The 25128-nt window shown below is 47.2% G+C and overlaps 2 protein-coding genes and 1 non-coding gene across 5 annotated transcripts in view; 2 read left to right on the top strand and 1 right to left on the bottom strand.

Annotated features, from left to right (window-relative positions):
- ARIH2 (ariadne RBR E3 ubiquitin protein ligase 2) overlaps nucleotides 1–10076 on the top strand; it is a 52357-nt gene extending 42281 nt beyond the window's left edge. For all 3 annotated transcript variants that reach the window (XM_067541064.1, XM_067541072.1, XM_067541054.1), the window contains exons 11-15: nucleotides 1578–1729; nucleotides 2987–3130; nucleotides 4553–4621; nucleotides 6078–6161; nucleotides 6696–10076. In XM_067541064.1, the coding sequence (XP_067397165.1) occupies nucleotides 1578–1729; nucleotides 2987–3130; nucleotides 4553–4621; nucleotides 6078–6161; nucleotides 6696–6767 (521 nt within the window). In that variant the 3' untranslated portion in view covers nucleotides 6768–10076. The remainder of the gene's footprint in view (nucleotides 1–1577; nucleotides 1730–2986; nucleotides 3131–4552; nucleotides 4622–6077; nucleotides 6162–6695) is intronic.
- A 1481-nt stretch (nucleotides 10077–11557) lies between these two features.
- P4HTM (prolyl 4-hydroxylase, transmembrane) overlaps nucleotides 11558–25128 on the top strand; it is a 36031-nt gene continuing 22460 nt past the window's right edge. Inside the window, exons 1-2 of the mRNA XM_067541043.1 lie at nucleotides 11558–11876; nucleotides 12770–12851. Coding sequence (XP_067397144.1) covers nucleotides 11613–11876; nucleotides 12770–12851 — 346 coding nt within the window. The 5' untranslated portion in view covers nucleotides 11558–11612. The remainder of the gene's footprint in view (nucleotides 11877–12769; nucleotides 12852–25128) is intronic.
- Nucleotides 15693–15768, bottom strand: LOC137149336 (small nucleolar RNA SNORD26). Its single transcript, XR_010918750.1, has one exon. It is a non-coding gene; the product is annotated as a small nucleolar RNA SNORD26 (small nucleolar RNA).

The raw sequence follows: 25128 nt of genomic DNA, 5'->3' as shown, positions 1-25128 counted from the left end.
CCCGGCATGGCCTCGGCAGCATTGGTTCAGGATGCTGTTGGAACTATCGGTGGCCTATCCTTGGTTGCAGCCAGACCTCCTCTCCCAAGACCAGGGTGGGCTGCTCCATCTGAACCTGACCTCCCAGCACCTGACAGCGTGGATGCTTCATGGTTGAGCAGGGAGAAGTATCACTGGCAGGAAACCTTCCACCAGGGCATCCTATCTGGCCAAGTAGAAGCGCTTCACCTGCTAGGTGGCTCACCAAAACATCTCGCTGACGAAATTGCCTATACAGGTGATCTTGGACTATCTGCTACACCTGAAACAGGAAGGTTTAGCCTTCTCGTGCGTCAAGATAAACCTAGCAGCGACATCGGCTTTTCATTCTCCGATACAGGACAGAATGGTTTTCTTCCACTAAAAGGCAGCCAGATTCCTCAAAGGTCTGGAGAGGCTTTTTACGTTGCTGCAGGACCTGGTTCCCCAATGGGATCTGAACCTCGTCTTCTCCTGACTCATGGGGCCACCGTTTGAGCCTCTGGCTTCCTGCTCCCTCACGCACCTGTCCTGGAAGGTAGCATTCCTGGTGGCGATCACCTCTGCGAGGAGGGTCTCAGAGATCAAAGCTTTGGCTTCAGAGTCTCCATACAGTCTTATTTTTATTATTTCATCCTCACCCCGCATTCCTGCCGAAGATTGATATGAAAGTGGGAAACAACCAGGACATTTTTCTGCCAGTGTTCTGTCCAAAGCCTCACCGCACCAATGAAGAGAGGTGTCTCCATTCTCTTGATGTCAGAAGGGCGCTGGCCTTCTACATCAACAGGACCAGGCCTTTCAGCCACTCTGTGCAGCCTTTCGTCACAATCGCCGACCAAATGAAAGTCTGTCCTGTGTCATCCAAGCAAATCTCATCTTGGATCATGGCCTGCATTCGAGCCTGCTACAAGCAGACGGGTCACGCCCCCAGCATCCCTATCAGCTCACTCCACAAGGGCTCAGGCGTCTTCAGTGGCCTTCCTGGCCCAAACAGGACATCTGCAGAGCTGCAACATGGTCTTTGGTACATATCTTCACGTCCCACTATGCCATCACGCAACAAGCTCAGGACAATGCTGGGTTTGGCAGAGTGGTGTTGCAATCATGACATCCTTGAACTCCTGCCCGCCTCCAGAGGCACTGCTGGTAAGTCACCCAGTTCAGAATGGGCATGAGCGAGAACTCGAAGAATAAAAACGGTTACTTACCTTGTAACTGTTGTTCTTCGAGATGTGTTGCTCGTGTCCATTCCACAACCCACTCTCTTTCCCCTCTGTCGGAGTTCCAGCAAGAAGGATCTGAGGGGTGGGGGCCTGGCAGCGCCCTAATTATATGGACAGATACATGCGGCGCTGCAGAGGGCCCTAGAGCTGGCCCTGCAGATACCACTAGGGGAAACATTTCTGGTGCACACACACACCTAATTCAGAATGGACATGAGCAACACATCTCCAAGAACAACAGTTACGAGGTAAGTAACCATTCTTTCTCTGTAGCTTGCTTTCTGGAAACTGTTTTTTCTGTGCATTATACTGATTGTGCCTCATTCTCCTTAGACTTCTGCTGGATGTGTCTGGGGGACTGGAAGACCCATGGTAGCGAATACTACGAATGCAGTCGGTACAAAGAGAATCCTGATATTGTAAACCAGAGTCAGCAAGCACAGGCCAGGGAGGCCCTTAAGAAGTACTTGTTCTATTTTGAGCGGGTAGGACACATCTCCTTGGCCAGAGCTGCTGTAGCCCTTTAATCCCAGTCCCTGCCTGATGCAAAGTTCATTGCCAGCAATGTCTGTGCAAGAAAAGAAACTACACAAAAAAAGGAATCTGTACAGATGCAGTAGCTTCTGGAGCCCAGTTTAGGTCCTGTCTTTAGTTTCTCTAGGCTCAAAATTCTGCCCAGCAGATCCCAGCCACACTGTTGCCGTTTGCGTCAATGGAAAACAAAAGTTGTGCTTAATTGCTTCAGTTTCCTGATGTTGCAGAAAATCAGGGTTGCCTGCATTCTTCTGGTTTTACACAGCGGCGAGTACACTGGGATTATCATCCCCAGTGAGGGCTCCTGGGTGCTACAATCATATAAATAACACAAAATAATTCTGACACAGTGTCCCTCTGCAAGATGCTGCTCTGCTGTTGCATACAGGTGTCACCTGCACCTTTTTCCTCGCAGGACCAGGGAACTTTCCAAAGCTCCTCATGGAATGAATTTATAGGGACCAGGAAGAAACCAAGTCTCTGGTGTTGAAAACAAAACTCTTATCCTGGGGTTAATTAAATGTTACGGGGATTCCTGTCGAGACAAGTTTAAAGAAAGGTTTTGGAATCTGTCACTAACCACTGTGACAGTCATAGCTCCTCCTTCCCTACAGCAGGTGTTAGCTAGGACTGGTCAAACTGTACCGGTCTAATGCCGCTTCTCTAGAAGAGAGCACTGTAGATCCAAGGTTTCCACCTTTCTGTGAGGTCAGCATGCACTCACTGCCTAATTCAGATACCAACAGCTGCTTATTCACAGCCTGAATGTAGTCTTAAAATAATATAATTCATAATCTTGGCTTTCCAGATCAAGGGACTCTGGGAAATGGCCACGTTTTACAATGTCGTCTCATAGCACACGTCAGCTTCCAGTAAACCCATGTTAAATGTTAATCTAATCTTTTGGCAGAGACCCCTTAAGTGGGCAGTCCCCATGAGTTTACTCCCAGTCAGTCACCAGATGCTCTTGTGACCACAGGGCATTCCTACACAGGGGCTGGGTTTGCTCCCTGCTCCCATCTGCCTCTTGTAGTATATGCAACCGCCCTGGGCTTGCAACTGGGGGAGGAGGGGTCTGCCTTGCTGTCCTCCTGCCCACAATATATATTATCCCTGTGACTCCAGCCCCACCTGACTTCCTGTTTGCTGGAGCTTGTACCTACAGGTAGCAGCACTTTGGTCCCATGCTCTTTCCTTTACTCTTGCAGTGGGAGAACCACAATAAAAGCTTGCAGTTAGAGGCACAGACATACCAGCGAATTCAGGAGAAGATCCAGGAAAGGGTGATGAACAACCTGGGAACGTGGATAGACTGGCAGTACCTGCAGAATGCTGCAAAGCTGCTCGCGAAGGTGGGCATTTGTGTGTCTCTGTCCAAAGGGGAGAACTTGCACGCCAAACATTTTCATCTTAAGAGCATACTGAAAGGGAGGCAGTTCCGGGGTTATATCTGTAAGGGATATCATGCCCTGAGCCAGGAGCGTAAACCAGACAGTAACGCCTGGGGTTAGCAGGAGAATGCCTTTCTGAGCAGGTTATTCCATAATTGGTCATGACAGAGGTTTCCTGCCGCTTCCTCAGAAGCATCTGGTAATGGGCTCTGCTATACTGGACAGGTCTGGCAAGTCCTGTGTCATAGAATCATAGGGTTGGAAGGGACCTCAGGAGGTCACATCTAGTCCAACCCCCTGCTCAGAGCAGGGCCAACCCCAACTAAATCATCCCAGCCAGGGCTTTGTCAAGCCACAGCTTAAAAACCTCTAAGGATGGAGATTCCAGCAGCTCCCTGGGTAACCCATTCCAGTGCTTCACCACCCCCCTAGGGAAAAAGTTTTTCCTAATATCCAACCTCGACCTCCCCCCACTGCAACTTGAGACCGTTGCTCCTTGTTCTGTCATCTGCCACCACTGAGAACAGCCTAGCCCCATCCTCCCTGGAATCCCCTTTCAGGTAGTTAAAGGCTGCTATCAAATCCCCCCTCATTCTTCTCTTTTGCAGACTAAACAAGCCTAGTTTCCTCAGCCTCTCCTCCTAAGTCACGTGCTCCAGCCCCCTGATTATTTTTGTTGCCCTCCGCTGGACTCTCTCCAATTTGTTCACATCCTTCCTGTGGGGGGGGCCCAAAACTGGACACACTATTCCAAATGCAGCCTCACCAATGCCGAATAGAGGGGAATAATCACTTCCCGTGATCTGCTGGCAATGCTCCTGCTAATGCAGCCCAATATGCTATTAGCCTTCTTGGCAACCAGGGCACACTGCTGACTCGTATCCAGCTTCTTGTCCACTGTAACCCCAGGTCCTTTACTGCCAAACTGCTGCATAGCCAGTCGGTCCCCAGTCTGTAGCTGTGCATAGGATCTTCAGTCCTAAGTGCAGGACTCTGCACATGTCCTTGTTGAACCTCATCAGATTTCTTTTGGCCCAATCCTCCAATTTTGTCTAGGTCACTCTGTATCCTATCCCTGCTCTCCAGTGTATCTACCACTCCCCCTAACTTAGTGCCATGAGCGAACTGTCTGAGGATGCAATCCACCCCATCCTCCACCCCATTAATGAAGATGTTGAACAAAACTGGCCCCAGGACCGACTCCACTTGATACTGGCTGCCAACTAGACATCGAGCTGTAGATCACTACCCGTTGAGCCCGACGATCTAGCCAGCTCTCTGTCCACCTTATAGTCCATTCATCCAACCCATACGTCTGTTAGTCACAGAAATAAGATACACTAACACTATCCAGGTCTAAACTTTTTTCCTCTTCTGTTGTAGTGTCGTTACACCCTGCAGTACACATATCCGTATGCCTACTACATGGAGTCTGGCCCCAGGAAGAAATTGGTAAGGTGTTTGCTCAGACTTCTTGGCATCTAGCTAGGGAGCATAGTGAGCCAAGCAGACACACAGATTGGTCTCTTCAGTCCCAGAGTTTGTGTGTTTATAATAAATACATTTAATTGCGGCTATGTGAAATTGTATAACCTCACAAATCCTCATTCTTCGTAATCAGCTCAAAAAGCACTGACTGCTCCCCCTCGCAGTAAAGATCTAATAGTAAAGCTTCTGTTCGGTGTCATTCCAGAGACGTCCCTATTTTTACAGACTTTGCTATAGAATAGTACTACAGCGTCAATGACGGACTAGTTGTCAAAATATTTTTTCCCCTTTAAGGATTCCCATTCCCGTTCTGGGTTGTCCTAAGTAAATAAACGTACCTGGAGTGTTAGCATTGGTTACTGTTGGCTCCTAGGTGCCAAGAGGCAGGAGAGTCAGCAGCAACAGGTGAACCGTCCTGGAAACTCTGAAAAGGAGTATGTAGACCTCAGTGCAGAGTAGGGCACTGCCCTGGAGCTGGCTGGCAAGCCAACGTCTGAGGCTCTTCTTTGACTCAGGGTGTGACCCCAGTGCAGTAAGTGCATCTAGACATACCTGAGCTGGCTTTGCTCTGGCTAGCTTGGATAACAATAGAAGTGAAGCAGTGACCGCATGAGTGGCAACACAGGCTGGACAGCCCCATCTGGGAGCTGGGGCTTGAGGGGCTAGCCCGTGCTGCTGCCTAGGCCCTCGCTTTGCTCTTAGTACTTGAGTGAGTTAGATCAAAGGTAGGTTCGGGTTTGTCCATGTGTGCTGCAGACACATCTCAGTGCAGTGTGGACATAGCCTCAGGTATAGGTTTGCTGACTTTTGTTCTTCCCCAAGTTTGTAGTGTGGGCAGGACAAACAAATGAACTTTGCTCTTTCCACAGCTAAGTGAAGCCCCTGTTGTTAATTACAGACTAACCCAGCTGCTTGGTCACTTATACTGCTTTACTGTCAAAGGGGCCACTGCCTTGCCAGACCCAACACATGACTTACCCTACGTGGTTTTGAGGCTGGGATTCTGGGGTGAAATTTCCATTGGTAACACCATAGTGCTCGGCCCTTGTTTTACATGAAGGTGTGCGTGGCAGGAAGCTGCGTTTCCAGCCCCTAAGTGGGATGGAGATTCGCCAGCCTGCAAACACCAGTTGGCGGTGCCAGTTTCCTCCTTGTCTGGAATATCCTGGAACTTGAATAATTAAAAGTTGAATGTACAAAATGAATCTTCTGTAGGATTTTGAAGTCACTGGACATGCCACGGTCTAGTGCTCGTTGTTTTCCCAAGCGTTCCAGAGATTTGCTCCATCAAACCTGTTGTGGGGAGGAAGGACCCTGGGTGCGTGTTCTTCCTCTCATCGCAGCTGTTTGATGGCATAAAGCTGCTCTTTGTAAATCAGTTTCCGGCTGGTTTCTCTAATTGTCTGTACCTGTTGCTTAGTTTGAATACCAGCAGGCTCAGCTGGAGGCTGAAATTGAAAACCTCTCATGGAAGGTGGAGCGAGCAGACAGCTATGACAGAGGGGTGAGTTACCTTTTTCCCTGTGTCTGCTTGCCAACCCTTCACTTACACGTGGCTTAGTACTGCACAAAAGGGCCCAGCCCAGCTTGGCAGGCAGGGGTGGGCAATCAGATTAGCTTCGAATCTGGCCGTTTTTGTTCCCTGGCCTGCAGATACTGCGCAACTGGCCTGCTTGCTCCCTAGTGGGAGGGGAAAGGATTTTGCTGCTCTCCTGGCTGACTGAACTAGAACCAACAGGCTCTGAAGGAAGATGGATTCAGCCCTCTTCGGTGCAGGGGAAGTTATCCTGGGGTGGAGGAAGGGTGTTGCTTTTTGTTGGGGCAGGTAGTGGGGGAACATCAGAAACCCTTCAATATAAGGAGAATTGGATTGAGAGGGACATTCCTTTTACCCACTGTCAAATAGGAAGGGTCCCTACAGTCCTGAATTTGTTTGAGAAGCAATGAATGGTCCTCACACTCTTCCATACAAGTGTCTTTCCTCTTCCTCTGGGAAGTCCAGATTAATGGGGTTCTGCCCTGCTTTTCTTTTTTCCAGGACTTAGAGAATCAGATGCATATAGCAGAACAGAGGAGGAGGACCTTGCTTAAAGACTTCCATGACACATAAGGCAGAAGGAGGTGGTGGGGTGCAGGGGTGAGAGCAGCAAGCAAGGTTGACGATGACTGCATCGTGAGAAATGAGCACTGCCTGTGGGAGAACGCGGCCAAGGACAAAACCATCCCCTCCCCTTGCAAAACAGACACGTGCAAACGCCCCATCTTAGTCCCTTTCTGTTTTTTATCTTTCTTCTTTTCATTTCCGCCAGGCTAGAGGCTGGAGTTCAGATTGGCATCTTTCATGGGATGTTTTCTTCCTACCCCAGATGGCTTTTGAGAGAGGGAGTTTTTCTGAATGGCTGTTAATAGTATTAGATCATTACAATTTATGTAATTTTCAATGGTTGTACAATTATACAAACAAACCCTAGAATAACACATAACCCTTTTAAAAAATAAATTGGCAATGGAGTGTTTTTCCTTAATAATCTGCTTGAAAATTTAATGGGCGTCTGCCCCAAAATCCTCTTATGCACTGAGGGTTATGAAATAACCCAGCTAGATTTCCCTTTCTCTAACACGCGCTTTGTAGCACTGGCCTCTGGCTGTTCGAGAAAAGTGGCTGGAGCACAGAGGGTGGCTGCTACTGTGTCTGAGCCTGACAGCACCAGAGGTGGCTGCATCTCAGCACAATTGTGTGCGGCATCTCTTCTCTCAGCAGTAGTGTGTGCTGCATGAACCAAAGCAAATGGAGGTGTTATAGGGCAGAGATCAGGTTAACGTAGGAGATATGCCTAGAGGTAATTCAGATCCTTGCATTCAGTGAATTTAAGGTCTTCCACATGGATTTTTGCTTTACTTGGTTTTTAGGGGTTTTCTATGCTGCCGAAACTACAGTGTTTGGGAGACTGTTAGAACAGACGTTCTAACCGTGTTAAATAGACTTGCTCTTGTGAGGTAGAGTGGAACAGGCCATGTTATTTCGATGTGTACAGCTTTGTAAAGATCAGTCATACATGGTGTGTTACATGATCAAACGAGTTTGATCCCATTTACCCAGCAAGACTAAACCCCTTTGTAAATCAAGGGGGAACAGTAATGCATAACGTGATCCCTGACACAAATCTTAGCAATGTAGATGGGCACTCAAAAACAAGTGCTAACGCTAACCTTGCACTGCTCTCTTAGAGCCTACATCAAGCCAGACTGAAAACTGACTGGTGAAGTTAATTTATTTGTATATTGGTATTGAAGCTGCTGGCTGGTTATTATAAGTCTGATTATTGTCTGGGACTCTGAGCTTGTGTATGGGCATTTTTAATATAAAATATAATCGAATTTTTAAAAATGACCTCCCCAAGTCATCTTAATGTGGGATAAACTTCAAAACAGTAGCTTAAATGCCAACACTTGACAGTTGTGAATGTACCAGCTACACATGCCTAGGTAACACATTGGCCTGTATGTGCAGCTGAACTATGAATCTGCTATATTTAGGCAAGAATGGAGTAGCTGAGTCTGTGATGTGAGGAAATCCCCACTTTTAGGATGAAAGTAGTGAATTCCCTTCCATGCCACTTTCATAAGGAATGTCGCCTTGACGCATTCCGGTACTAGGATATTCTTATTTTCACCCTTTTTGACTTGACAAGATGAAAGACTGCATGGGAGTCTTCCTAATTCCTGCTTGACAAAATAAACTAACTCTGCTGTGGGAGCTACTCTCTTGTTTATACGAGACATGCACCATATGGCTCTGGCACCCAGAAGTGAGTATGTTTTAACCATGTTAAGGTGGGAGAAAAGGGAGGAGTATCAGTTTAAGAAAGGGATACTTATGATATGAACTAATCACGTGGCCAGAGCTTGTAGCGTGTACATCGCTGTGCAGAGTTAATGTTTGTAAAGTGCTTTAAAGATGTAAAGCGCAAAGTACTAATGTAGGATTCGAATTGGCGTTCTAGTTAAGATAGCTGCATTCAGGTAAAATTTGGACTCTTTGTCAGAGCTGTATAGGGAGGTGTCTTTTCTAATCCTAAATACTCCGTTTTGCTGCCAGATAGTGTCCTCTCCTCCCTGCTCACTTACCTCACAGAAGCATTCAGCTCTGAGCCAGGATGAGCATATTTTGCTTAAACACAAAGTGTTTTAAAATCCTCATTCCTGGAGCAGTGCAGATCACATGGCAGCAACCAACCAACCAACCCCCAAATGGCCCTGAGAGTGACTCGCAGTCCAGACTGCTCAGACACCTGGGTGATGAGCACCGTACAATTCTGTATAAATACATCCTGCTTTGAAAGCTCCCTCACCTCCCTCTTTGGAATTAAACAAAACTCAAGTTCTGTCAAAAGGGTTTTGCTTCTCCAAAACTCTTCGAGGAAGGAGGCTGTGAATGTCCTGGTTCCCATGACCAGATCCTGCTTCCACTTTCAGTGGGGCAAAACAAGGCAGGATTGTGTCTTTGCAGCATGAGCCCCAACAGGGTGACATCTGTGCAGCCGTAGTGTAGGAACAGCTAAGGCTGTGGTGTGAGCTAATCCCCATTTCCTGCTCGTGCTGACACCTGAAAAGGATGAGCTGCTGCTGTTTGAGAGGTGGGTGACTGATAGGAAAGAAATTAGTGTTCTCAAGGTCAAAGGTAAAGGGACAAATTCTGTTATGTGCACATAGCCCCATTCCAGTCAGAGGCTAGAAGTTGAATCAGGAATATTAACTCTGAAAAGATACACATTTCCCCTGGCAGCAGTAACATGGCAATCTTGCAATGTTTGTCGCTTCCTCTTTTTGTGGATGCTTGCTATTCCTAGGTCATCCTGACATCTCCCTCCATCCTTGCATCTGATACTCTTTATTTCAGCTTTGCAAATGCTAATGCACTGGCTGACTCAGTTCTCTAACAGTCATCAGGCTTCCCAGACAATGCAAAGATTTCTACTGACAATATAAACTGCATGACTGCTGCTCCGCATATGAATTGCTGTACCAATGTGGGACAGGAACAGCAGGAGGTTTCTGTACTATAATCTCACACTCAGACTTTTAGACTTTTTAAGCAGGTGATAAATAGAACTTTATTTTTAAATGAGATGTGTTCTAGGGGCTCCTTTTCTCACCTGCATCTGCTCAGTTGTTCTCCAGGATTGCAGGTAGCAGCTGCTGCTGTTGGAGCTTTAGTATTATGCAGAGTGTTGCTGTTTCCTGGCTGCCTTGTTCTGTCCTTCACTGAGGTTGGAGAGGTCGTCTCCAAGAAACTGCCACAACTTGTAGCTTTTCTTTATAGGCCTTGGAGGGGAAGGGGCAAAGGAAAATGCCCTTGAAATATTTGCAAGAGGTGGAGTGGTTTATTTGAAATAAATTGTGAATTTATAATTTTAAAGGTGTGTGGAGTGTCTTTATTCCATCAGCTTTTGTGAAAAAGCTCTACGTGAAGTGAGTTTTTATTAAATGTGTCAAGCAGTGGGACATGGGATGTTAGAATCACAGGAAGCAGCAAATCGCACAGATCATAATTTGAGTGCTATAACCGTACTAAAACGCTGCTAGGAGGAAGGTTTTGGGATTAAGACATTTAGATGGGGGAGATTCTGTTTCTGGCTCAGCCGTTGATGCTGTGAAACCTTGGCAAAGTCACTTCATCTCTCTGCCTCCATTCCCCATCTTTAAAATGAGAAAATACTCCCCTCCTGCACAGGGGTCTGGGAAACAAAGGCTGGATTTTCAGAAGCTCTGGGCTAGAATGGTAAAAAGTGCTATAAAAAGCCAGTAACACAGAAGTGAAAGTCAAAGCACACCTTGGGGACTGATGTCTTAACATATTAGCATAAAAAAGCACACTTCTGCTAAAGAATCATCTCCCCCAATATGTGTAACTCCTGGTTTTTTGGCAAACTTTTCAGTCCAGTGTAGGTAAGATCGTGTCACCTTCTGAAGAACCTTGTAATTAAGGAGCCTGGCCCTGTTGCAGGTGGGAGAAGCTAGAGGCTATTCAGAGTGTGCGGGGATCTTGTTCCCCTTGTTTTGGTGGCTCTCTCTAACTGAGGCAGATCTCATCCCCTGCTTTGTGCTGGAGGTAGATCTGCGGGAACCCCAGCCGCCAGCCTGGACCCGCAGCGTTCGCCGCGGTGTGGCTGCAGTGAACTAGCCTTGCAGGCAGTGGGTGAGAGCGGAGAGCAGGCAGGGCCCAGGAACATCACTGCACCCCTCCCCCTCCCTGCCGGGCGGCTTTACACAGCCCCAGCCCGGCCCCGCCGCGCGGCTCCCTTTGAACGCAGCAGCCTGTCCGTGTGCCCAGGGGCGGGTCCAGGCTGCAGGTGTGCTCGGCCCGGGCCCAGCAACGAACAGCCTTTTCCCCTCAGCGGCCTGAGGGGGAGGGGCCGGCAGCGCCTCGCCGTCGTTCCGCCTGGTAAATGTGCTGCCATGTTTGTGCCGCGCCGAGCACCGCCCGCACGTGCCACCCGGGGGCAGAGCCGTAGTCTGGCCAATTCGGGCGCCCCCGGCCTGTGTTTGCCCTCCCTAAACATGGCGCGCTGTCCCCTCTGCCTCGTCTCAGCGGGACTGAAACTGCCCGGTGCCAGGCAGGCGGCCGGCTCCGTCCCCGGGCTGCCCGCAGCAAGCATGGCCGGCAGCCTCTGCTGTTCGCAGCGGGCCTGAGGCCGGGCTGCCCTCACCAAAGATGGCCGCGTTCGGGCCTGACTGAGCCGCGGCTCCGACCGCCTTTTTCATCACGTGACCGCAGCACGCTGACGTCAGGGCCGATAGCCAGTCGGCCCGCCTCTTCCCGCCTGACCCGGATGTGCCGTCGTGATGCTCGCTGCCCCCGTGCGTAATGACGACAGCACGTGCTTTCCAATCGCCGGTTGCCAGGGTAACGGACGGTTTGGGGCCTGCCGGCGGTCCGGGGTCGGGCCGAGGGATGGCGGCGGCGGCGCGGGCGGAGGGGCCCCCGCTGCCTGGGCCCCCGGGGGGGCGGCCCCGCCAAGTCTGCTCCCGCCCCTACTTCGTGGTGCTCATGGTCTTCGCGCACCTCTACGTGCTCAACGTGCTGGGGCTGCTGCTCTTCGTCCACCTCAGCGCGGGCGACGGCCCGGCCGCCCCCGGACCCCCGCCCCTCAGCGAGCCGGCCCCCGCCGCGCCCGGCCCCCGGGGGGACGCCCTGCCCCGCCGCGAGGGCATCAAGGCAAGGAGCTGGCCCGGCCCGGCCTAGCCTGGCATGGAGTGGGCTGGTGGCGCAGCCTGGCGTGAGCTAGGGGCACGCCGAGCCCCCACGGAGACGGCCCGGCCCGGCCCGGCTTAGTGTGACCCTGAGCAGCGAGTTTGGCTTGTGGCCTCAGAGTCTGGTTCGGGCGGTGTGCCGTGTGCCAGCACGGCTCAGGGTGCTGTGGCCCTGGCCCTGGCACAGCCCGGCCCGGCCGGCCTGTTGCAGTTCCGTGTTTGCAGCCTGTCTCCGCATTGCTCAGTTGGGTACCCTTGGGAAGGACTTGGCAACATATAACTCGGCACAGACTGGACCTGTCTCCGTGCCCGGTGGCTCGGGGCAGGTCGGCTGCTCTGTTTTTTACCAACTTTGGGGTAAAATGAACCTTGCTGATGGACCGCTCAGCTTTGGGAAGAGGCTAATTGCTGTCTGTGTCTATTGTCAATTAACATTTCTCTGCTGGGGCACACTAGGTCCCTCCCACTTGGAAATGTTACTTTTCTTTATATGCAAACCATTGTGATTTGATGTAAAATAAATATAAACGGGTGGCACTCCATTGATCTCAGGTGCACCTTCACTGAATTTTTAACCCTTTATGGTGAATTTAAACCAAGAACTAACCTGCCCAGATCCAGTGATGAGGTGCCCAGAACTGAATTCTGTCATCCAAATGCGGGTGCACACGAGCTGCATAGAAAGGGACTCCTGGCTGCCTGCTCCATCATGTTATGTCTGTCTATATACAGTCTAAAATTGCAGGGATGCTTTTTTTTTTTTTTTTGTGGGGGGGGGGTTGGGGTCACCGAAGGAAAAAAATACTGAAAATTTGTGCCTCGAATGTAGTATATAAATTCCTGCTGTTTTGTCCACAGGTTGGCCATAAGCAGAAGGTGGAGCTGGTCCCTAACAAAGTCCATTTCATGAAAACACTCAGCTTGAAACCACTTCTCTTTGGTAAGACACACGGCACTGCACAGGGCTGCTAAAATAGTGGTTGAAATCCCATTGGTGTTTTAGTCCACACTGCAGTGTGGTTATATTTGTGGCTATTATGGGCCCCAAACTAGTAATGAGACAGCACTGGGCTTATGATAATTCAGAATCTGGATGATAAAATTAAAAACACAGCTTTGTAAATACTAGAGTCTTCTGCAGTAAGAGGTATGAAACGAGTGTGTGCCCCACAGATGCTGTTTATGTGGTGTGAAATGAGGTCTGAATTCTCTGTTAAGTGGTAGCTTCAGAAGGAGTAGTGTGGTGGCCTGTGGGTGAGAACTGCTGTCCATACTAGAAGGTTTTGTGTTTTTCATACTCAGCCTATAGGCCTTCTCAGGCCAGCCAGCTTGGGTTAAAAGCACCAGTGCACACAAGTTAAAGGTTTGAGTGTGTGGCCAGAACTCAAGTTAGGGGCAACACGTGAGTTATAATTTGAGTTAACTTTGCAGTGAGGATAAGCTCTTTGAAGCATCAAGGGATTGGTCACTAATACCTGACTAATAAATTGAGCGTCTCTGCTCAGGTGAGTCAGAGAAACTGGAGAGGTAAGAGATCTGTTACTTAATTGCTGTTCCATAGGGGGCAGTGCATGACTGTTCCCTTTGATGTGCTTTTTCTAATACAGCAGATAAATGTGATGGCTTATGTATCCCCTTTACCATTGTCAGCAGCCCAGTGGAGCCTACGCTGGGCTTGCAGCTTGCTAGAGCTTCCAGTGTATAAGTGCCGTGTCAGTGTTCCTTGTAAGGATAGGGAGCCTTGCATATAACCTGATGCAGATAGCCCCAGTTATTTTAGTCACCACTTCAGCTGCTGCCAATAAAAACAGGCTTGTCTGAATTCTGAAGATTGCTAAAAGCAAATGAACAATTGGATTTCTGCCAACCTGCTTTGACTGTACCACTTCTGATTACTCCCACAAGGCATAGGAAAGCAAGTGATACTGACATTATAATATCTATAGCTCTTCTCTCTTGCCTTTAGGAAACAGTCTATTCAGACATTTTTCATATCTTTATTAAGATTTACTTATTAAGATTTAAACACTAAGGGAGAGGGAATCCGTTCCAACTTTTGAGCTGGTTACTAGTTCTGTAGCTTTTGTTTTTAGTATAATTTGAAGAATAAGTGAATTGATCTGATTTCCATAAAGCATTGGAAGCTGATTTAAGAAAAAAGGTGACTATCTCAACTTGCCTTCTTTCCTCCTAATCTCTGGCAAATCAATGTATAAACCCATGCAATGTGTAGCTGGGAGCATCGTGTGTATGCAATGGGGCAGAAAGGACTGTGCATGCGTAGGTTGTGCCTTCTTTGGGGTTTGTTAATCTTTTAGTGCTCCCATTGCTGTGGGGGTTGAGTTATTTTGCAACAGTAAAATGGTTTTTTTTCAGGGATTTCTGTTCATTTTTTAATCAGGAAGGAGAGATTTCATGTTTTACTTCTTGTCTGCTAATTAAATTTCTTAAATTGTGATGTGATGCCCTGTTTGAATATGTTCACCCTTGTGTTTAAGATGTTTTGATCCACTGTTAATAGAAATTATTAATTTTGGACAGTCCACTTAAAAGGGTTTGGAAGGCTAGTTGATTTCCCCCCTATTTTTTTTTTTCAAACTTCCCTTTCTATGTTTGGGTTTTTTTTAAATCCAAAAGACCTAAGCTCCTGTTGAAAAGATGCTGCAAAACCCACTGAGGTATTGGTGAGGTGTATAGGCTACTGGAACATTTGAAGGTAAATTATAAGGCAGCTTAGCATTCCTGTTGAAGTATCAAGGAGAGGCCATAAATAAAGAAGGGAGTAGTAGCAATAGTGCTTTCCACTACCTATGGCATGGCATGCTGTCTACACTTCTGTTTATTAGCCATTCCACAGCACACAAGGGTTCCTCTTAACTGGATCTTTTTAGTATATTGAAAATATGTGAATGAAGCTTATTGGTACAAATGTGTATACATTCTTGCTTTGTCATGGTGGAGAGAAACTTCTTCTGGCATAGGTATCAGCAAAACAGATACTGAATTCTTTATGGCCCTTTCACCATTGCTGTGTGATATTAATCATAAGAAAAGGATCCTTGTGGTTCACAATACCTGATTCAAAGTGAAAGCTTAGAAGAAACCCCGACGAACTTCTTATTTAAATCCTTTTAATGCAACAGGCATCTTTAAGAAACACACACACTGCTCTTTCATTGGTTTCTAAATACATAGTATTCATAACTTGTAAATTCCAAAATAGTTTTCTCTCTGGCAGTGTGTAAAGACTCAAGTTTGGAACTGATGTCTTACAAAATTCAGACACAAAAATGGCCTCAAAATAATGACAGGGAACACAGTGTGAGGAGGCAAACATCTAATTTACTAATCAAGTTTCCCTTGGGGCCTCACTTCTAACTTATTTATCCTTATTGATGCCATTCCCACCCCAAATAGGGAAGAAAGCTGAACCCTAACCCTGGGGTAATGCAGTTGGTTTTCCCTGTGCAGACCACCCCATGTTGTATGTATGGTTCCCATCAGAGATGGAAAAAGCTCAGCTACTCACATGTGAAGATGTTGCAGATGCACGACAGGTGAGACCCATGCCTGAGAAAAGAGACATGTATGAACCTTAACGTGCAGAGCCATTGACTCTGCTCCTGTAAGAGCAACAACATTCCTACAGCCTCGCCCACCATGTTAAAGGCAACATAAGCATATGCTCCCTTCTGTTGCTGCCCGAAAGGGGCCTGCTCCACACCCAGGCAGGGCTGCAGGGACCTGCATGAGATCCACACCTAGCCCAGCTGAGGTCAGTGCCACTCAGAATCTGGTAAAGATTTTCTTCACTGAATCCTCAGAAAGAGAGAGTTCAGCATTTCTCATCTTTGCAGCACTTCATGCTCCTGACACACACCTCCCGCACCATCTCCTGACCAGGGACCCAATTAACAGCCATGACGTGCTCCAGTAATGCTGACATCTCACCCCCAGTAGCATGCCCCACTGCCGCTTGTCCAGCTCCCCATACTAGGGAACTTCAGTCATTTACAGAGCACAGACAGTAGGGTGCCATGGCCTTTTAAATGTACCCATGGACCCTTCGGCCACCCTAGGTGCCCCACATACCAGGAACATGGAAGAACTGCAGCCCATGGCAGCTGGCTGAGCCTGGGAAGGAGGGAGAACGGGAGAGGAGGCGTCTCCAGCCCGGCTACACCAGCTCCAGCCCACACAAGGCATTTGTCACTCACCTGAGCGAGCACTCGGGGCTTCACAACCTGCACACAGAGCGCAGCATGAGGGACAGGATGGGCACCCGCCTCCATGGCCAGGAGGCAGGGCCCTGAAGTGCACCCAGCAACACGGGCCCGTTCTCCCACGGCCCAGGGCACTGCCAGGGCCCCTCCGCCCCTGACCCGGGGCAGGGCTGTTCTCCTCAGACAGATCTAGGTCCGGGCAGGGGCAGGCGCAGAAAAATGTGGTTTTTCGGCAGTCCCGGAGTCTCTTCTCCTCGCCTCGTGCCTCGCTGTTTTGTGAGTGTTTTCGGACGCGCAGCCGGAAACGGAAGTTCGAAGCCACCATTTTTCTCAGGAACCGGAAGTGATATTCCGGAAGCGAGCCATCCGCCATTTTGACTGAGGGCAACTGCGACCGGAAATTGACTGTCCGTCATGTTTGTTCAGGGTCTGGGTGGGGTTTTTATGTTTGGCTCTTCCGGGATGTGCCCTCGCGCTTGTCTCTGTGACGCAGACTGGCGAGGCGAGCCGTTGGCGGGAACCGCCCGGGGCGTCATCGTCGGTCCTTTGTTCGCAGTGACCGCGTGAGGTGGGGGAGGGGAAGGAACCGTTCTGCAGCGCGCCCCCTCCCTGCTCCACGGGACCCCCCTTCCCCGCCCCCACCCGCGGCAAACACTCGCTCCAGACCCTGGGAGGCTCTGTAGGTTCCTCCCCAGCCCAGCCCCCCCGCCCCATTCCCTGGGGATCCCCAGACCGGAGGGACTCCTGCAGGGGCTGCCGCGCAGGAGCGACTCTGCTTCTAGCCCGGCCCAGTCCCCCTGCCAGCTGGCTGAGGGAACCCTGGGGGGAGATGCCAGCCTCTGCTACACCCAGTCCTCATTTATCCAGCCCAACCATTCTACGCTCCTCCGTCCCCCTGCTCTGGCCCATTAAACCCCCCACCGCCAGGACAGAACCCAGGAGTCCCGACCCGCAGGCAGCCCTGCTTCCTTCTAACCCACTAGACCCCACTCCCTGCCCAGCAGCCCAGGAACAGAAGCCAGGAGCCTGCGCCCGCAGCCAGGGTTTGTGAGGATTGCTCTGCTGCCCTGGGCCTTATATTGGCATTTACATGCCCCTGGCAGGGTGCGGAAGGACCCCAGTACACACTGTGACCCGTCCCATGCCGAGGGCAGCCACCTGATAATGCCAAGGGCAGGGCAGGCTGTAAAAGGAGAGCAGGTTCTCCCAGCACTGGTGGGTGACACTGAAGTCAGCCTTCCCAACCAGCCACAAACTGCCTCTGATTCCCCCAAGCCGGTTAACACGAAGCCAGGACACAAATACACACAGCCCCCTTTACTGCATTCCAGTCTCTGGCTCCCAATCAGCCACTAGGTTCAGTAAAGAGACCAGTTATTTAAACTCTATACTAAAAAGATTCCTCCTGACCCCAAAGGGTCAGCCACAGTACCAGATCAATATAAGTTTGGCTCTTACCCACACTGCCAGCCAATCCTTTAGTAACTAAAACTAAAGGTTTATTATAAAACAAAGGAAACAAACTATGAGAGAAATGTTAAAGGATCAAAGCAAATCAGATACATACAAATGATCGCAAGTCCATATACATCACGTTTCTGGGAGAATTGTGGAGTTGCAAGCTTGTACAGTTCCTCTGGCATACATCCAGTATCTGGATGGGTCTTAGTCCTTCGGTTCATTTGTAAGTGAATTGATCCAGAGGCAGGTGTGTGTCTGTAGCTGAACAGGAACAAAAGACAAAATGGTTTCCCAGGCCACCGCCTTCTATACCCCCTGGCCCTGGCTATGCTGTCTTGTGGAATTTCACAGGAACCAAAATGGAGTCCAGAGTCAGGGGTGCAAGTCCTGGTGACTCATCAGGTGATGCTGGCTTCTTCCCCTGAGCCCCTTGCACCTGGGAATGTCTTAATGGGCCATTAAGCAGGCTATTGTTTTGCAGCCATCCTGTCTGAGATGCCACTCAGCCAGCACAATTTGAAATACTGATATACCAAACATATCCATAACTTCCATCTCACATATAACACATGAACATAAGTATTATCATCTTACTTAGCATATTATGGCCTTAGATGCAAGGCAGGGATCAATTCAGAGCCCAGCATGATAATTCAGATCTTGCTCCTGCCTGGTGTGAATCAGGAGTGACTCCACTAGCATCAAGGCCATGACAACAGGACCAAGCCCTCTGGGTCATCTCTGGGGTCGATGGGCAGTTCACACCCTGAACTCACCTTGGATCTGGAAGCAGCGTTGGCCTGGGAACATAATGCAAATGCCACCAGATGTGACTGTGGCCTGGGGGGTGACTGATGACGGACTTACAGAATACAGTGAAATCACTTTTGTCCTCTCACACCTCATTCCATCCTCCTCACAGCTGGTCACACACCTCCCGCTTGGGATCCCTCCATTCCTTCACCCGAGTCTCCAAACATCAGAAGCTCTTTCAGGTAAGACGGACCCCAGCATGTGGAACTTTAGTTCACAGACCGCTCTTATCACTCCAGGAGCCCCCGTTGACTTTAAGAGGCCGCTAAGGCCCGCCCTACACACAAGTTGTTTCAATTTAACAAAATTGGTTTAAAATCTGATGTAGGGAAGTTAGAGCAGCCCCACTGTGTTGATGCTCCTATTAGGTTGAAGTATTTTAGCTTAAGTCCATAAGAAATCAACACCTGTTGTGTGTAGACAAAGCAGAGAGCCTCTAGCTGTAAAGGACTTTCCAAGTTCGTTAATTGAAAGGTTTTTATATTTATCAAAATGTTTTGCACCGTTTGAGGACAACTGTACAAGTGAGTGACTGCTCCATATTCTAAATGCCGTTGGAAAAGTGCAGCATAACACTGATTGCGGGCAAAGGATGTCATGTTAAAGACTTATCTTCAGCCTTGTTTGGGCGTGTGACAATGGGCACTACTGGGAAATTATGGATTTTTATTTTTAATACTTCCTAAACATTTACAAATAACAGAATCATCTGCCACTGAAACCAAGCTTATTTCAGGGAGCTATGAGAAGTCCTTGCCCTATTTCGTTTTCCTCTTTATGAGATTCAGTCCCTAAGATATTGGCTCTGACTATTTACTGCATGCTTTTTAGTTAAGAAACACTAGTAATCAAATAATCCTGTTAGTGTAAAACGAGCCCCAGACCAGGCTTTTTCAGCCTTCATGGATTTTGTGATAACTTAAAGTGCAATCTGCTTTGAGGCAATTGTCATTTAAGAGATCACCTGGCAAGGAACTCTGTGGTTTGGGCTCAAATTTGTAAGCCAGAGGGGGAATAAAAGCAGGGAGTCTTGCTGTGTTTTTTAGGTGTTTGACTTGGTACTGCACAACATTTTAATTAAAAGATTAGAATGACATAAAATTAATATGGCACATATTAACTGGATTAAAAATGGCTAACTGATAGGTCTCAACATGTAACTGTAAGTGGGAAATCGTTGAGTGGGTGTTTTTCTAGTGGAGTCCTGCAGGGATCAGTTCTTGACTCTATGCTATTTAACATTTTTATCAGTGTCCTGGAGGACAACATAAAATCATCACCAATAAAATTTGCAGATGATACAAAAATTGGGGGAGTGGTGAATAATGAAGAGGACAGATTACTAGTACAGAGCAATCTGGATTGGGGTACAAGCAAACAATATGCATTTTAATACAGCTAAATATAAATATACATCTAAAAACAAAGAATGTAGGCCCATACTTACAGAATGGGAGACTGAAGATTTGGGGGTTATGGCGGATAATCAGCTGAACATGAGTTCCCAGTGCAGTGCTGTGGCCAGAAGGGCTAATGTGATCATTGTCTGCATAAAGAGGGGTATCTCGAGTAGGAGTAGAGAGGTTATTTTACCTCTGCATTTGGCACTGATGTGACTGCTGCTAGAATACTGTGGCCAGTTCTGATGTCCACAATTCAAGAAGGATGCTGATAAATTGGAGAGGGTTCAGAGCAAAGCAATGAAAATGATTAAAGGATTAGAAAACATGCCTTATAGTGATAGATTCAAGGAGATCAATCTGTTTAACTTAAAGAGAAGGTTAAGGAGTAGCTTGGTTACAAAAAAGTAGCTACATGGGGAACGAATATTTAATAATGGGCTCTTCAATCTAGCATAGAAAGAGCTGATAATCCAATGGCTAGAAGATGAATCTAGAGAAATTCAAACTAGAGATAAGATGTACATTTTAATAGCGAAGGTTATCAAATATTGGAATAATATACCAAGGGATGTGGTGGATCGCTGGCAATTTTGAATCAAGATTGAATGTTTTTCTAAGAGATCTGCTCTGGGAAAAATTTTGGTGACATTTTGTGGCCTTTGTCATACTGGAGGTCAGACTAGATGATCATAGTGGTTCCTTCTTTCTGGCCTTTAGAATCTATGAATGTAAAATCTTCTGGGCCTAAGTGGTCCAGAAGTTAAATTTGCACAATGGTCAGGATGTGGCCAGTTTCCCCAACTGAATTTAAATAGGGAAAGTCCTGGGGGCTGCAAGCCACACCTCAGGCACTGCTAGAGCTGAAGAATCTGGTCACCAATTAATGAAACATTTTCAGAGCACTGAGAGACAATGGTATCTGTAATGCATCTCTGTCCGAACAGATGTTCCATGCATCTCTTCTCAGCACACTGGATGATTGTTAAAGTAAATGGCTGATGATCAAGAAACAAAACAAACTTCACACATCAGAGGTAAACGTAAATTATCATTGTACAAGCAAGACCCATTTACCCCCAAAACTTGTTTTCTTTGCTTCCCTATTTCAATCCTATATTTAGAGATTTAAGGCTGAGAGCTTCTTAAGGAGGCTTTGATCCCCAAGCCCCTTAGCACCCATCAACCCTTAACCTGGGGGTGGGGCTACACTGAGAACCAGGCTTCTAAAAAGCCCACTCCTAAGTGATCAGAGGAGCTGGCTAACAGGAGTTTTGCAAGGGAGTTTAGAGGGAAGTGGGGGGGTAGATACATTTCATTAACATTCTGTAAACTGAAGACAACACCCCCCCCCCATGAAAAACAAACAACAATAAAAGAAAGAGCTGCAGAAGTAAAAAGAGAATGCAGACAGAAGTCCAGCAACAGAGTGGGGGCTATCCAGTTCATTGTACTGAATGCAGCATGTATGCGTGGGTGGCATTTGTGTGCATTCAGAGCAAGGAGCTGCTGGCCCTCAGAGACCGCATACAGGCTTTGGAGACCAGGGTGGCTGAACTGGAGGAGCTAAGGGAAACAGAGAGGTAATAGGTGAGACTTTCCGGGACACAGTAGAACGGTCCCTCCTCTGATCTGACAGCCTCTGTGCAGTTGAGGAGAATGAAAGTCTGAGGGAAGGAGAACATCAAACCGGAGCGGAGGGAAATGATCCCATAGTTGGGACCCTCCTTCCAGATGATGTAATGGTATCATCTTGCACTGAGGACACCTCTCTGGGGGAGGGAATGCCAGTTATTAGGAAGAGACAGGTAATTAGTAATGGAGGACTCAATCATTAGAAACGTAGATAGCTGGGTTTGTGGTGACCAGGAGAACTGCAGGGTGACTTGCCTGCCAGGTGCGAAGGTTGAGGATCTCTTGAGACATCTAGACAGACTTATGTGTAGTGCTGGGGAGGAGCTGGTGGTCATGGTACATGTAGGTACCAGTGACATAAGGAAGGATAGGAGAGAGGTCCTGGAGGCCAAATTTAAGCTGGTAGGTAAGAGATTGAAGTCCAGGACCTCCATGGTAGCATTCTCTGAAATGCTTCCAGTCCCTCACACAGAGCCAGTTAGGCAGAACTGCAGGATGTCAATGTGTGGATGAGACGATGGTGTAGGGAGAAGGGGTTTAGATTTATGAGGAACTAGGGAGCTTATGCAGAAAGGATGGGCTCCACCTAAACCAACATGGAACCAAATTGCTGGCGCGTAACATTAAAAAGGTTGTAGAGCAGTTTTTAAACTAAGGGCTGGGGGAAAGCCAGCAGATGCACAGGAGCACATGGTTCAGAGAAAGACATCCCTTAGGGGAGGATCTGTTAATGGAGATTCTCTATATCCTAGTAAGGAGGAGAGGTTGAAAGAGGATAAAATATGGGCATGATCTGATGAGAAACAGTCAAATGAAAAAGTCTTTCAGTTACATTACGTAATGGTAGACAGCTAAAAATGACAATTTTTAAGTGCTTCTATACAAATGCTAGAAGTCTAAATACTGAGATAGCTGAACTTGAGTGCCTTTTATTAAATGAGGGTATTGATATCACAGAAAGTTGGTGGAATGAGGATAATCAAGGATACAAAAATACATTGGAAGGACAGAATAGGTCATGCTGTGGGGATAGGGGGGAAGTGGCACTATATGTGACAGAAAGCAGAGAGTCAAATGAAATAAAAACCTTTAATGAACCAAACTATGCCATAGCATCTCTATGGATAGTAATACCATGCTTGAAAAAATAGAATATAGCAGTAGGGCTACACTACTAACCATCTGACCAGGATAGTGATCATGATTGTGAAATGCTCAGGGAGATTAGAGAGGCTATAAAAATAAAAAACACCTCAATAATAATGAGGGATTTCAACTATCCCCATATTGACTGGGTACATGTCACCTCAGGGTGTGATGCAAAAAATCAAGTTTCTTGTCACCTTCAATGACTGGTTCTAGGAGCAGCTAGTCCGGGAATCCACGAGAGGAGAGGCAGTTCTTGATTTAGTCCTAAGTGAAGCACAGGAGTTGGTCCAAGAGGTGAATTTAGCTGAAAATCATAACATTTAACATCCCTGGGGAGCGGGGGGCACCAAAGCAGCCAAACGTGATAGCATTTAATTTCAGAAAGGGGAACTGCACCAAAATCAGAGAGTTATTAAACAGAAATTAAAAGGTACAGCGCCAAAAGTGAAATCCCTGCAAGCTGCATGGACACTTTTTAAAGACGCCATGATAGAGGCTCAATGTGTGCCCCATAATAAGAGGACCAATTAAGTGCCACCGTGGCTAAACAACAAAGGAAAAGAAGCTGTTAGAGGCCAAAAGGCATCCTTTAAAAAGTGGAAGTTAAATCTTACTGAGGAAAATGGAAAGGAGCATAAACTTTTGCAAGTGAAATGTAAGAATAGAATTAGGAAGGCCAAAAAAGAATTTAAAGAAAAGTAGCCAAAGACTCAAAAAGTAACAGCAAAAAAAAATTTAAGTACATCAGGAGCAGGAAGCTGCTGAACAACCAGTGGGCCACTGGATGATCGAGATGCTAAAGGGGGTTCCAGGGAGGATGGAGCTAGGCTGTTCTCAATGGTAGTAGATGACAGAACAAGGAGCGATGGTCTCAAGTTGCAGTGGGGGAGGTCTAGGTTGGATATTAGGAAAACCTTTTTCCCTAGGAGGGTGGTGAAGCACTGGAATGGGTTACCTAGGGAGGTGATGGAATCTCCATCTTTAGAGGTTTTTAAACCGTGGCTTGACAAAGCCCTGGTTGGGATGATTTAGCTGACGTTAGTCCTGCTTTGAGCAGGGGGTTGGACTAAATGACCTCCTGAGGTCCCTTCCAACTCGAATACTCTGATTCTATGTTGCAGGGAAAGTAAGTGAATCTTTGCATTGGTCTTCACAGCTGAGGATGTGAGGGAGATTCCCAAACTTGAGCCATTCTTTTTATGTGACAAATCTGAGGAACTGTCCCATATTGAGGTGTCATTAGAGGAGGTTTTGGAACAAACCGATAAATTAAACAGTAATAAGTCACCAGGACCAGATGGGATCCACCCAAGAGTTCTGAAGGAATTCAAACGTAAAATTGTGGAACTACTAACGGTGGTGTGTAACTTATCATTTAAATCAGCTTCTGTACCAGATGGCTGGAGAATAGCTAATGTGACCCCAATTTTTAAAAAGGCTCCAGAGGCGATCCCGGCAATTACAGGCCAGTAAGCCTAATTTCAGTACCAGGCAAATTGGTTGAAACTATAATAAAGAACAGAATTATCTGAGACCTGAATAAGATTTGTTGGGGAAGAATCAATGTGGTTTTTGTAAAGGGAAATCATGCTTCACCAATCTACTAGAATTCTTTGAGGGGATTAACAAGCACATGGGCAAGGGTGATCCAGTGGATATAGTGTACTTAGTTTTTCAGAAAGCCTTTGACGAGGTCCCTCACCAAAGGCTCTTAATCAAAGTAAGCAGTCAAGGGATAAAAGGGAAGGTCCTCTCCTAGATCAGTAATTGGTTAAAAGACAGTAAACAAAGGGTAGGAATAAATAGTAAGTTTTCAGAATGGAGAGAGGTAACTAGTGGTGTCCCCAGGCGTCTGTACTGGCACCAGTGCTGTTCAACATATTCATAAATGATCTGGAAAATGGGGCAAACAGTGAGGTGGTAAAATTTGCAGATGTTACAAAACTACTCAAAATAATTAAGTCCAAAGCAGACTGCGAAGAGTTATAAAGGGATTTCACATAACTGGGTGACTGGACAACAAAATGGCAGATGAAATTCAATGTTGATAAATGCAAAGTAATGCACACTGGAAAACATAATCCCAGGTATATATATAAAATAATAGGGTCTAAATTAGCAGTTACCACGCACAAAAGAGATCTTGGAGTCGTGGCTAATTCTCTGAAAACATCCACTCAGTGTGCAGCAGCGGTCAAAAAAGCTAACAGAATGTTGGAAATCATTAGGAAAGGGATAGATAATAAGACAGAAAATATCATATTGCCTCTTTAGGAATCCATAGTACTCTCACGTCTTGAATACTGCGTGCAGATCTGTTCACCCCATCTCAAAAAAGATACTTTGGAATTGGAAAAGGTACAGAAAAGGGCAACTGAAATTATTAGGGATATGGAAAAACTTCCAAATGAGAAGAGATTATTAAGACTGGGACTTTTCAGCTTGGAAAAGAGGCAACTAAGTAGGGATATGATAGAGATCTATACAGTCATGACTGGTGTAGAGAAAGTAAATAAGGAAGTGTTATTTACTCCTC

This window comes from Emydura macquarii, unplaced genomic scaffold (genome assembly GCF_026122565.2).
Source record: "Emydura macquarii macquarii isolate MOO-44397 ecotype Brisbane River unplaced genomic scaffold, CSIRO-AGI_Emac_v2 contig_71, whole genome shotgun sequence".
NCBI lineage: Eukaryota > Metazoa > Chordata > Testudines > Chelidae > Emydura > Emydura macquarii.
The sequence above is the reverse complement of the archived record's forward strand: the minus strand, read 5'-3'. Positions and strand labels throughout refer to the sequence as shown.